At 38.9% G+C, this 14,564-nt stretch overlaps 1 protein-coding gene and 1 pseudogene across 1 annotated transcript in view; one reads left to right on the forward strand and one right to left on the reverse strand.

Moving 5' to 3' along the window:
- Positions 1-14,564, reverse strand: part of GALNTL5 (polypeptide N-acetylgalactosaminyltransferase like 5) — an 82,815-nt gene that overhangs the window by 18,833 nt on the left and 49,418 nt on the right. The window contains 1 exon segment of the mRNA XM_059932573.1: positions 9,642-9,759. Within this exon segment, the coding sequence (XP_059788556.1) occupies positions 9,642-9,759 (118 nt within the window).
- On the forward strand, positions 5,905-6,422 carry LOC132371343 (tRNA-splicing endonuclease subunit Sen15-like; annotated as a pseudogene).

Genomic DNA, 14,564 nt, shown 5'->3' on the forward strand with positions numbered 1-14,564 from the left:
GGTATCATCTTTAATTTCTTTCATCAGTGTCTTATAGTTTTCTGCATACAGGTCTTTTGTCTCCCTAGGTAGGTTTATTCCTAGGTATTTTATTCTTTTTGTTGCAATGGTAAATGGGAGTGTTTCCATAATTTCTCTTTCAGATTTTTCATCATTAGTGTATAGGAATGCAAGAGATTTCTGTGCATTAATTTTGTATCCTGCAACTTTACCATATTCATTAATTAGCTCTAGCAGTTTTCTGGTGGCAGTTTTAGGATTCTCTATGTATAGTATCATGTCATCCGCAAACAGTGACAGTTTTACTTCTTCTTTTCCAATTTGTATTCCTTTTATTTCTTTTTCTTCTCTGATTGCCGTGGCTAGGACTTCCAAAACTATGTTGAATAATAGTGGTGAGAGTGGACATCCTTGTCTCGTTCCTGATCTTAGAGGAAATGCTTTCAGTTTTTCACCATTGAGAATGATGTTTGCTGTGGGTTTGTCATATATGGCCTTTATCATGTTGAGGTAGGTTCCCTCTATGCCCACTTTCTGGAGAGTTTTTATCAGAAATGGGTGTTGAATTTTGTCAAAAGCTTTTTCTGCATCTATTGAGATGATCATATGGTTTTTATTCTTCAATTTGTTAATATGGTGTATCACATTGATTGATTTGCGTATATTGAAGAATCCTTGCATCCCTGGGATAAATCCCACTTGATCGTGGTGTATGATCCTTTTAATGTGTTGTTGGATTCTGTTTGCTAGTATTTTGTTGAGGATTTTTGCATCTATATTCATCAGTGATATTGGTCTGTAATTTTCTTTTTTTGTAGTGTCTTTGTCTGGTTTTGGTATCAGGGTGATGGTGGCCTCATAGAATGAGTTTGGGAGTGTTCCTTCCTCTGCAATTTTTTGGAAGAGTTTGAGAAGGATGGGTGTTAGCTCTTCTCTAAATGTTTGATAGAATTCACCTGTGAAGCCATCTGGTCCTGGACTTTTGTTTGTTGGAAGATTTTTAATCACAGTTTCAATTTCATTACTTGTGATTGGTCTGTTCATATTTTCTATTTCTTCCTGGTTCAGTCTTGGAAGGTTATACCTTTCTAAGAATTTGTCCATTTCTTCCAGGTTGTCCATTTTATTGGCATAAAGTTGCTTGTAGTAGTCTCTTAGGATGCTTTGTATTTCTGCAGTGTCTGTTGTAACTTCTCCTTTTTCATTTCTGATTTTATTGATTTGAGTCCTCTCCCTCTTTTTCTTGATGAGTCTGGCTAATGGTTTATCAATTTTGTTTATCTTCTCAAAGAACCAACTTTTAGTTTTATTGATCTTTGCTATTGTTTTCTTTGTTTCTATTTCATTTATTTCTGCTCTGATCTTTATGATTTCTTTCCTTCTGCTAACTTTGGGTTTTGTTTGTTCTTCTTTCTCTAGTTTCTTTAAGTGTAAGGTTAGATTGTTTACTTGAGCTTTTTCTTGTTTCTTTAGGTAGGCTTGTATAGCTATAAACTTCCCTCTTAGAACTGCTTTTGCTGCATCCCATAAGTTTTGGGTCGTCGTGTTTTCATTGTCATTTGTCTCTAGGTATTTTTTGATTTCCTCTTTGATTTCTTCAGTGATCTCTTGGTTATTTAGTAACGTATTGTTTAGCCTCCATGTGTTTGTCCTTTTTACGTTTTTTTCCCTGTAATTCATTTCTAATCTCATAGCGTTGTGGTCAGAAAAGATGCTTGATATGATTTCAATTTTCTTAAATTTACTGAGGCTTGATTTGTGACCCAAGATGTGATCTATCTTGGAGAATGTTCCGTGCGCACTTGAGAAGAACGTGTAATCTGCTGTTTTTGGATGGAATGTCCGATATATATCAATTAAATCTATCTGGTCTATTGTGTCATTTAAAGCTTCTGTTTCCTTATTTATTTTCATTTTGGATGATCTGTCCATTGGTGTAAGTGAGGTGTTAAAGTCCCCCACTATTATTGTGTTACTGTCGATTTCCTCTTTTATAGCTGTTAGCAGTTGCCTTATGTATTGAGGTGCTCCTATGTTGGGTGCATATATATTTATAATTGTTATATCTTCTTCTTGGATTGATCCCTGGATCATTATGTAGTGTCCTTCCTTGTCTCTTGTAACATTCTTTAATTTAAAGTCTGTTTTATCTGATATGAGTATAGCTACTCCAGCTTTCTTTTGATTTCCATTTGCATGGAATATCTTTTTCCATCCCATCACTTTCAGTCTGTATGTGTCCCTAGGTCTAAAGTGGGTCTCTTGTAGACAGCATATATATGGGTCTTGTTTTTGTATCCATTCAGCCAGTCTATGTCTTTTGGTTGGGGCATTTAATCCATTCACGTTTAAGGTAATTATCGATATGTATGTTCCTATGACCATTTTCTTAATTGTTTTGTGTTTGTTTTTGTAGGTCCTTTTCTTCTCTTGTGTTTCCCACTTAGAGAAGTTCCTTTAGCATTTGTTGTAGAGCTGGTTTGGTGGTGCTGAATTCTCTTAGCTTTTGCTTGTCTGTAAAGCTTTTGATTTCTCCATCAAATCTAAATGAGATCCTTGCCGGGTAGAGTAATCTTGGTTGTAGGTTCTTCCCTTTCATCACTTTAAGTATATCATGCCACTCCCTTCTGGCTTGCAGAGTTTCTGCTGAGAAATCAGCTGTTAACCTTATGGGAGTTCCCTTGTATGTTATTTGTCGTTTTTCCCTTGCTGCTTTCAATAACTTTTCTTTGTCTTTAATTTTTGCCACTTTGATTACTATGTGTCTCGGCGTGTTTCTCCTTGGGTTTATCCTGTATGGGACTCTCTGCGCTTCCTGGACTTGGGTGGCTATTTCCTTTCCCATGTTAGGGAAGTTTTCGACTATAATCTCTTCAAATATTTTCTCTGGTCCTTTCTCTCTCTCTTCTCCTTCTGGGACCCCTATAATGCGAATGTTGTTGCGTTTAATGTTATCCCAGAGGTCTCTTAGGCTGTCTTCATTTCTTTTCATTCTTTTTTCTTTAGTCTGTTCCACAGCAGTGAATTCCATCATTCTGTCTTCCAGGTCACTTATCCGTTCTTCTGCCTCAGTTATTCTGCTATTGATTCCTTCTAGTGTAGTTTTCATTTCAGTTATTGTATTGGTCATCTCTGTTTGTTTGTTCTTTAATTCTTCTAGGTCTTTGTTAATCATTTCTTGCATCTTCTCAATCTTTGCCTCCATTCTTATTCCAAGGTCCTGGATCATCTTCACTATCATTATTCTGAATTCTTTTTCTGGAAGGTTGCCTATCTCCACTTCATTTAGTTGTTTTTCTGGGGTTTTTTCTTGTTCCTTCATCTGGTACATAGCCCTCTGCCTTTTCATCTTCTCTATCTTTCTGTAACTGTGGTTTTTGGTCCACAGGCTGCAGGATTATAGTTTTTCTTGCTTCTGTTGTCTGCCCTCTGGTGGTTGAGGCTATCTAAGAGGCTTGATGGGAGGCTCTGGTGGTGGGTAGAGCTGACTGTTGCTGTGGCGGTCAGAGCTCAGTAAAACCTTAATCCACTTGACTGTTGATGGGTGGGGCTGGGTTCCCTCCCTGTTGCTGTGGCGGTCAGAGCTCAGTAAAACCTTAATCCACTTGACTGTTGATGGGTGGGGCTGGGTTCCCTCCCTGTTGGCTGTTTTGCCTGAGGCAACCCAACACTGGAGCCTACCCGTGCTCTTTGGTGGGGTTAATGGCAGACTCTGGGAGGGCTCACGCCAAGGAGAACTTCCCAGAACCTCTGCTGCCAGTGTCCTTATCCCCACGGTGAAACAGAGCCACCACTCGCCTCTGCAGGAGACCCCCCAACACCAGCAGGTAGGTCTGGTTCAGTCTCCCCCAGGCTCACTGCTCCTTCCCCTGGGTCCTGATGCACACATTACTTTGTGTGTGCCCTCCAAGAGTGGGGTCTCTGTTTCCCCCAGTCCCGTCAAAGTCCTGCAATCCAACTCCCACTAGGTTTCAAAGTCTGATTCTCTAGGAATTCCTCCTCCCGTTGCCTGACCCCCAGGTTGGGAAGCCTGACGTGGGGCTCAGAACCTTTACTCCAGTGGGTGGACTTCTGTGGTATAAGTGTTCGCCAGTCTGGGAGTCACCCACCCAGCAGTTACGGGGTTTGATTTTACTCTGCTTGCGCCCCTCCTACCGTCTCACTGTGGCTTCTCCTCTGTCCTTGGACGTGGGGTATCCTCCTTGGTGAAGTCCAGGGTCTTCCTGTCAATGATGGTCCAGCAGTCAGTTGTGATTCTGGTGCTCTCGCAAGAGGGAGTGACAGCACGTCCTTCTACTCCGCCATCTTGGTTAATCGTCTTTGGGTTTGTTTTTGCAGGTTCTTTTCTTCTCTTGTGTTTCGCATTCAGAGAAGATCCTTTAGCATTTGTTGTAGAGCTGGTTTGGTGGTGCTGAATTCTCTTAGCTTTTGCTTGTCTGTAAAGCTTTTGATTTCTCTATCGAATCTGAATGAGACCCTTGCCGGGTAGAGTAATCTTGGCTGTACGTTCTTCCCTTTCATCTCTTTAAGCATATCATGCCCCTCCCTTCTGGCTTGTAGAGTTTCTGCTGAGAAATCAGCTGTTAACCTTATGGGAGTTCCCTTGTATGTTATTTGTTGTTTTTCCCTTGCTGTTTTCAATAATTTTTCTTTGCCTTTAATTTTTATCAATTTGATTACTGTGTGTCTCAGCATGTTTTTCCTTGGGTTTATCCTGTATGGGACTCGCTGCGCTTCCTGGACTTGGGTGGCTGTTTCCTTTCCCATGTTAGGGAAGTTTTCGACTATAATCTCTTCAAATATTTTCTCTGGTCCTTTCTCTCTCTCTTCTCCTTCTGGGATCCCTATAATGTGAATGTTGTTGCGTTTAATGTTGTCCCAGAGGTCTCTTAGGCTGTCTTCATTTCTTTTCATTCTTTTTTCTTTATTCTGTTCTGCAGCAGTGAATTCCACCATTCTGTCTTCCAGGTCACTTATCCATTCCTCTGCCTCAGTTATTGTGCTATTGATTCCTTCTAGTGTATTTTTCATTTCAGTTATTGTATTGTTCATCTCTGTTTGTTTGTTCTTTAATTCTTCTAGGTCTTTGTTAAACATTTCTTGCATCTTCTCGATCTTTGCCTCCATTGTTTTTCTGAGGTCCCGGATCGTCTTCACTATCATTATTCTGAATTCTTTTTCTGGAAGGTTGCCTATCTCCACTTCATTTAGTTGTTTTTCTGGGGTTTTATCTTGTTCCTTCATCTGGTACATAGCCCTCTGCCTTTTCATCTTGTCTATCTTTCTGTGAATGTGGTTTTTTTTCCACAGGCTGCAGGATTGTAGTTCTTCTTGCTTCTGCTGTCTGCCCTCTGGTGGATGAGGCTATCTAAGAGGCTTGTGTAAGTTTCTACACTCACTTTTTAAATACATGTCATTCACAAAATAGATTCTATTCTCAGACACAAGAATGTGCTTATTAAGTTACGAGGTCCTGAAAGGGAGACTATTTCATATGCTTCATTCTCAGAGAGCAATGCAATAAAATGAGAATAATCAACTAATCAATAAAAAGCACCAGAGGCATGGAGTTACAAAAATAATGCCTGGGGCTTCCCTGGTGGTGCAGTGGTTGAGAATCTGCCTGCCAATGCAGGGGACACGGGTTCGAGCCCTGGTCTGGGAAGATCCCATGTGCCGCGGAGAGGCTGGGCCCGTGAGCCACAATTGCTGAGCCTGCGCGTCTGGAGCCTGTGCTCCGCAACAAGAGAGGCTGCAATGGTGAGAGGCCCGCGCACTGCGATGAAGAGTGGCCCCCGCTTGCCGCAACTGGAGAAAGCCCTCGCACAGAAACGAAGACCCAACACAGCCATAAATAAAAATAAAATAAATAAAATTAAAAAATAATGCCTGGGACGGCAGGGCATGGAGGAGCGCAGTGAGTCCCAGCCGACCGCGGGTTGCAGCGATGTGCGCCCGGGCGGCGATCACAGCTGCGGCGCCCCTTCGTGGGCCCCCGAGGACGCCTGGATGGACATGCACCCTAAGTATTTAGAAATGATGGAATTAGATATAGGAGATGCCACCCAAGTTTATATAGCATTCTTGGTTTACCTGGACCTCATGGAGAGTAAAAGTTGGCACATGAAGTAAACTCTATGGGATTACCAGATCTCCAGCTCATCTGCCTTCTTGGTACTGAGAAGGAGAAGGGTTACAGACGGTGGTGCCTACACCTGTCAGTGCTTCCCTCAGCCATAAAAGGATAAGGGAGATCTTGAAGGCATCTCGAAAATTGCAAGGTGATCCAGATCTGCCGATGTCTTTTACTTCCACCATAGTGTAGTCTGACTCCACAATAGTCTATTACAAATCTACTGATGGATTTATGCTGCCAGATCCTCAGAATATTTCCCTTAGAAGATGACACCTATAATTCCTGATGCTTGCTTTATTCACACAAGATTGGATTGAGACCCCTCAGCCTGATTCATCTTTTATCTCAGAGCTAGTCGGGGTTGATTTAGCTGGGCCCATTCCATAAGTTTTCTTTTCAAGAATTAAAACTTTCCCAGATAGAAGAATTAATTTTATTCAAAAATACAGGCTAGTTGCTCTAGAACTTTCTCATCTGGAGACAGTTTAATTATAGTTGTATAAAGTTTATGCCTAGGGTGTGTTCAGAAGGGTAGAACATTGCTGAGGCTGCCACCTCTTTCCCTTACTCAACCCTCTCAGTGCCTTTTGGTCACTACAGCTAGCCTGGAATGGCAGTTCATGCACACTTTGGTACCTGGAGAGTTTACTTTAGTCTGCTTTTTCATCCCCAATAGAAAGTATTCTTTCAACTGGTTTTTTTCATGTTGCAATTACTGTTACTTCCCTCTTTGGTTGACTTTAAATCAAAACTAAAAATATCCTCATCCAGAGTGTAAAATTACATGTCTAGATTAATAGGAACCAGAGAATTGCTACCTACAAGAGTACTGAGTATTTTTTTTCCATTCTTATTACCACCGCCTGTACTGTATCATAGCTAGATTATTACAAGGGATATAGTAGGGGACAGTGTTAACCTTAAAAACATCTTTCTTAAGTAGACCCAGTTTTTCCACTTTTGTTAATACCTCCCAATTAAGTTGCCTAAAGTATAAACAATTATATGCAAAAGATGTTTCAAGTGACATTGTGGGGCATATAATAGTCCAAATTATAAATGACTTAAAAGTTTAAGGCAAGGGTGAGCAAAATTTTTCTGGAAAGGGCCAGAAAGGAAATATTTTAGGCTTTTCAAGTCATATAGGCTTTCTCACAACTTCTCAGCTCTGCTGTTTGTAAGACAAAAATAACCATAGACAGTATCTAAATGAATGGATACGGCTGTATTCCAATAAAACTTATTTGCAAATGCAGGGCCATAGTTTGCCAACCCCTGGTCTGGGGAAATAGTCAATAAACATATATAGCTAATGAATGGTAAGTTATGTACCCATTAAAAATTAGTAATGAATATACTGAAAAACATGAGAAAATATTTAGTAACAAAAAGCAAGATACAAAAGTGTATGAATGCATATGATTATGGCTATAAATAACACACCAAGTATATAATAAAAAGATGACAAAATAAATTACTAACTGGTTATAATAGGATGGCAGGGCAGGAAATGGATGACTTTGTCTTTCTTCAATATTTTAGTTTTTCTCTATTTGTATTACTTTTATAATAAAAATGTTTTAAAATAAATAAATAAATAAATAAATAAATAAAAATAATGCCTGGATCAGAAGGGAACAAATGAGTAGGAAAATAAAAAAGCAATGAAAATAACGAACTTATAGGATACTGCCAAATAGGGACTTGAAGGAAAAATATATTGCTCTAGATATTCTTATATTCAAAATAAGGTATCTGAAGCATTATGAGAGAAGACTGTGCTTACACTAACTTTAAAAAAATGTAGAAAGTAGCCAGCCAAACAAAAGGAAGAGGGACATAAAATCCAAAGCAGAAAAAAATTGGAAAAACACAAAAAGCAAATCTGGTGAACATCTTAATACATGCTAAGAGAAACGCAATTCAAAGTATAATCGCTGCAGATGATTTCAGAGAGTATAAAGAGCAGTTGGCAAAATTAAAGCAGAACAATAATGGCTGCCACTTATTTATCAGCTCTGATAAATAATCTCTTATCTTTACAACAACCCTGTATGAGAGAGAATTTTTTTCTTCATTTTACTTGTAAGGAAACTAAAGCTCAGAGAGAATAGGAATTTAGTCATAAATGAAGCTGTTTTCTCTACACCCAGTTGTCTCTGTTGGGAAAAGAGACAAAGCAGAGAAAAGGGAGAAAAAAATGTGAAGGGCAATGATGGCAAGCTCACAGCCCAGATTTTTATGCACAGTTCAAAATGATCATTATAAAAATCTATTAGAATTCAGTCAAATACAAAAAATTACCTATGATTAACATATGATAAACGTTTGAATAGCTCAGTGTTTTCTTCAGACTCTCCAGGAATATCTACTTTGTACCTTATTCTCCACCTCTATTACTTCATTAATTTTTTTTTTTTTTTTTTTTTGGCCACGCCATGCGGCTTGCGGGATCTTAGTTCCCCTACCAGGGACTGAACCTGGGCCCTCAGCTGTGAAAGCAGGGAGTCCTAACCACTGGATCACCAGGGAATTCCCACATTAAATCTTTATAAAATTCTGAGAATGGCGTTTTTACTTATTCCTGTTTGACAGATGAGGAAACCGAGAACTAGAAAAATGAATGACCTGCCAAGGATCATACAGCAAGTAAGTGGTAGGGCTGAGACTCACCCTAATGTCTAGTGTTCTAATATCATAAGATTTTTTAAAAAACTAAATCTATTATTTTTATTGAGATATAATTTATACACCACCAGAAATGCACGCTTCAAAGTCTACAGCTCGGTGATTTTCAGCATTTTCACAAGGTTGTACAATCATCACCACCATCTAGTTCTGGAATATTTTACCACCCCACCAAGAAAACTGGTACCTGTTAGCAGTCACTCTCTTCCCCCAGCCCCTGGCAACCACTAATTTATTTTCTGTTTCTATGGATTTGCTTAGTCTGGACATTTCATACAAATGGACTCATAAATATATGGCCTTTTATGTCTGGCTTCTTTTACTTACCATAATGTTTTCAAGTTTCATCCCTGTTGTAGCAGGTATCTCAGGATTTAAGAATTAGGAGAAAACTTATTAGACATCTTCTGCCAAATCCTCTCATTTTACAGATGGAGAAACTGAGACCTAACATACCCCATATATTCAGTGACACCCAAGTCCCCTACCTCCTAATCCTGTGTTTTTTCAACACACTACTAATACCAAGACAATCAGAATAATAAAAAAGAGATTCCACAAATAGGTAAAAATATCACATTAATTTGACATACCATATATTAGAAATAACATAGGTAAGAAAATCTGATATTTTGTTAAAGGTTTTCCATTTCTGTAAGGAATCCCATAAATCATTTACTTCACGTGGCACCTGAATGGCACCAGATGCTTGTGTAGGGAAACAGGGCGTAGTTCCCACAGCATATTACATGACCTGAAGTTAGATTTTACTTTCTATGTACAAAGGTAACTATTTAAAACAAAAAGTCTGAATTACCCTTAGTGAAAGTTCCAAATTTTCTCCTCCCCAGAGATTCATGCCCTTGTCGTACTGTCCGATTTCATTAAAATAATGCCTGTTTATAGCAAAAATTCCTCCAGCCATTGCAGGTGACCTAGAAAGGACACACAAATATTAAATTTATTCCATAAATTCAGTCATTGTGGATTTTGGCCAAAACTATATTAAATATTAGTGATAACAGTTAAAAACTGAAAACACCCATATTAACTAACACCAAAATTATCTTAATATACATTGAAGTATGTAAAATTAGTAAGGTAAAACGGCAACAATAGCTTTAACTTAGCTCTCATCAAATTTTGTAAGCAATCTATTCTAAAACGTTGTCTTGGTGACAGGGAAAATTTTCTTTAGTATGTGAGCTTCCCACAGGGATGATGATTGAATTGGGTAGTGGGAATTTAGAGATCTCCCTTCCTAAAGGCATTAATTGTCATATTTACTTCTAGAAAACCATAATGTTACATAGCATCTTTTTTGGTGCACCAACAGCAGAGCCCAATAAAACCAAACTATGTAGTTTGAAAATAATTACAGATCCATTCATTCATTGTTCCAAAAAGTCTATGTAAAGCCATTATGATGTGTTAGGGATAAATTAGTTAATCAACAAGCAAAGGTGGAAGTAGGGAGACTAGTTAGAGGTTGTTGTGGTGGTCCCAGAGAAAGATGATGGAATCTTGGATAAGGGTACAGCAATGAAGGAGATGAGATGTGGCTGAATTCTATATAGGTTTTGAAGATGGAGCCAGCAGATTTGCTATGGGTGGGATGTGCGGGTTGGAGGAAGTTTGGCCTGGATAACCTGGAAGATAGCGTTACCATGCACTGATTTGTTTGTTTGTTTTGACCACATTGCAGCATGTGGGATCTTAGTTCCCCGACCAGGGATCGAACCCATGCCCCCTGCAGTGGAAGCACGGAGTCCTAACCGCTGAACCGCCAGGGAAATCCCTAGAGTTACCATGCACTGAGACGGGGAATGCTACAGGTGGAACCAAGTTTTTGGTGGGAAGATTCAGTTTGGGACATATTTAAGGTGTCTGTTCAGCATGCAAGTGGAGATGCCAGTAGGCAGCGGGATAGGTGAGTCTGGTATTCTGAGAGAGGTCAGAGCCTGAGAGTCACCAGTACAAGGTGGATGAGAAACACTCCGTGAGCGAGGGGAGGTGAAGAGGACAGAGCCCTGGGCACTTCAGCAGTGAGACGTCGGGGGGAAGAGGAGGAATCAGCAAAGGGCATGGAATAAACCAGCGGTGAAGGAGGAGCGAGGGCTGGGGGCTCTGGTGGTCTGGAGGCCACGGGAAGATGCCCGTCAAAGAGGAGGGAGAGGCCAGCAGCATGGACACGGCTGACAGGCCACGTGAGACTAGGACTGAGGACTGGACACGACAGTGTGAACCTAGCGGGGAGGGCAAAGCCCGACTGCAGTGAGCTTAAAGTCGAGTGAACAGTTTAACAGAACTGGAGAGAGTGATAACCGACGACTCTTTCTAGGTGGTTAATACAAAGGAGAGAAAAGGAAAGGGGAAATGGCTGATAAAATAAAATCATTTTTTTTTTTTAATTGTGAGAGAGAACAGCATGCCTGTAGTCTGCTAGGAGTCATTCCATCTGGTAGCTGGACGAAGCTGGTCCCTGCATGTCCCCCTCCCTGAGGGCCACGAGTGCCGTTGGTGGAAGCTTAAGGCCACGACTTTCCTTGCTTGTTCTAAGTTTCACCTACCTTTTATTTTTGTCATTAGAACTATTGTAAGTAGGGGAAAAAATATACCTTCAGATATGAATGCTAATTCATGGCTAGTATCTAAAATTAATTTTTTCCTTTAACTCTTTAAAACAACCTATTTTTTTCTTACATATATTATTATACATTATAATTGTATTATAACATATCATATGTATAATATATATTCCATATGTAATATATACACATATAATCACACAATTGGTATCATACTGATCTTTTTTTTAATTGAAGTATAGTTGATTTACAATGTTGTGTTAGTTTCTGGTGTACAGCAAAGTGATACAAATAGACATAAATATATTATTTTTCAAATTCTTTTCCATTATAGGTTATTACAAGATACTGAATGTAGTTCCCTGTGCTATACAGTAGGTCCTTGTTGATTACCTATTTTATATAAGGTAGTGTATATATGTTAATCCCAAACTCCTAATTTATTCCTCTCCCATCTTCCCCCTTTGGTAACCATAAGTTTGTTTTCTATGTCTGTGAGTCTGTGAGTCTGTTTCTGTTTTGTAAATAAGTTTATTTGTATCATATTTTAGATTCCACATTATTCTGCCATAAGTTATTTATGGCCTGATTTTTTAAATTTAACATATTGTGAGAATTTTCCTTTTTAGTTAACTAGCCTTCAAAAATTTTAACTCTATAATATACTACAAAATATGAATATACTTTAACCATTTCAATATTGAACATTTATGTTGTTTTGATTTTCTTACTAAAATAAATATTGATACAATATATATTTCTGGACCTATCTTTCAACTCCTTGAAGATAAATTGTAAGAAGTAGAATTATTGCATCAAAGAATAAAAATATTTATCAAATTTTTAATTTATATTGCCAAATTTTCAAAAAGCATTTACAAATGTATATATACTAACAGTGTATTAGAGTTCCAAAATGTTGCTTTTCAGCAATTGACTATTAGAAATCCAATTTCCATATTGAATTTTTACAGCCTAAAAAATACTTAAAATGTGAGATACAGAAATATTACAAAAATTATAAGTCAATTTTTTGGTAAATGGAATATTTCAGCTTCTTACTAAAAGTAACTTCATTTTAGATTACTTTGAGATGAACTCAAAAGATTGATGCTTTATTTTTTAATTTTTTAGTAAATCATGATTTTTACATATTAAGTTTTATTTAAATGAAGTATAACTTTGTTCTTTTTCATCCTGAAGTCTGTAACATTAACAATAGCTACCATTTATACTGATCACTTCCTCTGTGTCAGGCCTTTAGTTATGTGCTTTACAAGTATTGGCTCATTTAAGGCCCTCAATAATCCAGAGAGGTAGGTATTATTATTATCATCATCATTTTACAGATGATACTGAAGCTGAGAGAGGTAACTGGCCCAGCTAAGTTGTTGGCCGCACCATGTGGCGTCTGGGATCTTAGTTCCCCGACCAGGAATCAAACCTGTGCCCCCTGCAGTGGAAGCGCGGCATCTTAACCACTGGACCACCAGGGAAGTCCCCTAACGGCTGCCTTAATGCACAACTCCAGGGATGCTAATTACCTATAGTCTTTGTGAACAGTGCCTTCTGGAAATGTGCAGTGCACAGCCTGTGCAGCTGTACATGGCAGCCCTAAACAGCTAACAAGTGATGGCTGGGGCAGAGGAAAGATCAGAATCATACACAGTGGAAGTTATACGAAGGAATCTGCATGTTATCCTAAAGGCAGTGGAAAGACAATAAGCAAGATGGGTGACATGTGCAAAGTGGGGTTTTAAGAAAATTAACGTAGCAACAGAGAGATTGGAATGAAGAGGAGGAGCTGTAGGCCAGACTGTCCCTTAGGGTGTAGAGTCTAAGCCTGGAGCAGTGATGGCTTGGGCCATGAGGACCGTCAGAGAGATGGACAGATGTGATATGAGAATCATCACAAAGGATTGGTCTCCTGGAGCTGGTTAGTCACTGGATTAGAGAAGGCAGTGGGAGATCTGGAAGATGGCTATACAGTGCTCATATGTGGTCATGTTTAATGGCTGCATAACAGTCCATTACAGTTCTGGCATAAAGTATTGATACTATATAATTTCCCAATTATTCCTCCCAATTCTTAGATAGTCTTTATTTCATCCTTGATTTAAGAGATCACTTTGCTTACTAAGAGTAGGGGTTCAGGGCAGGGGCAGCTATTGGGATTAAGGGAAGTAATAAAGTGGAATGGGAATACCCACTTCTGGGAATGAGTGGATAAAGGGATAGCAAGGCAGCATGAGGCTGGAGACCATCAATGTGCAGAAGCATCAATTCACATCTCTTAAAGGAACAAAGGAAATAGATGGTGGAATTGAACCAGAGTTGGAGCTTTGCAGGGCTATTGTGGCAGAAGTGCAGTGGGATGTGGCAGAAGAGAAGAGAATTTATAGATCAGAAAGTCTAGACCACAGAAGCAGAAAGAAAACTGTGAGGGGTAAAAAGAGAAATCAAAGAACTGGACATCTTGATGATGTCCAAGGGTGGGCGTGGGGGGAACAGAGCAGGAAAAAGCCAGGAGGTTGTGGCCAAGGAGAGGGATATCTGGTAATTTAGAAGGTGAAGATCCAGGGTATGGCTGTAGGAATAATATTAAATATCTAACATTTACACAGCACTTATTATGGACAGATACTGTTCTAAGCTTTGATATATGTCATTTAATTCTCATAACAGCCCTGTGAAGTACTGTTATTCTCCAGACTTACAGATAAAGAAATAAGGCGCAAAGAGGTTAAGTAACTCGTTCAAGATCACACAGCTCCAGCTAAATTAAAATAGAGGCAAAGATCAAGGACTTGCTAGGCTATGGTGTTAGAAAATTGACTCATGTGGTTTGTAAAACAAAGAGGTTAACATTAAAAGAGAAGTGAGCCTGGTGTCAAAGTTATCAGTAAATGTGGGGAGTGATTTGGAGGAAGTCTGTTGAGAAATAACCTCATAAGTACAGTTAGAAGTCATAACATTCAAATTATTCTCACATTTAGAAATATATTTTCCAAGACTGATATTCCAGGAAAATCACATTCATCTCAACCTATAAAATTACAGATGGAAGCACTTGCATAAATATTTTATACATGAATTTGGCAAAGACATCGACTTCTTCTGGGCTATCCACAGTGCTAGTACTTTGATCATTG

This window comes from Balaenoptera ricei, chromosome 9 (genome assembly GCF_028023285.1).
Source record: "Balaenoptera ricei isolate mBalRic1 chromosome 9, mBalRic1.hap2, whole genome shotgun sequence".
Classification (NCBI taxonomy): domain Eukaryota; kingdom Metazoa; phylum Chordata; class Mammalia; order Artiodactyla; family Balaenopteridae; genus Balaenoptera; species Balaenoptera ricei.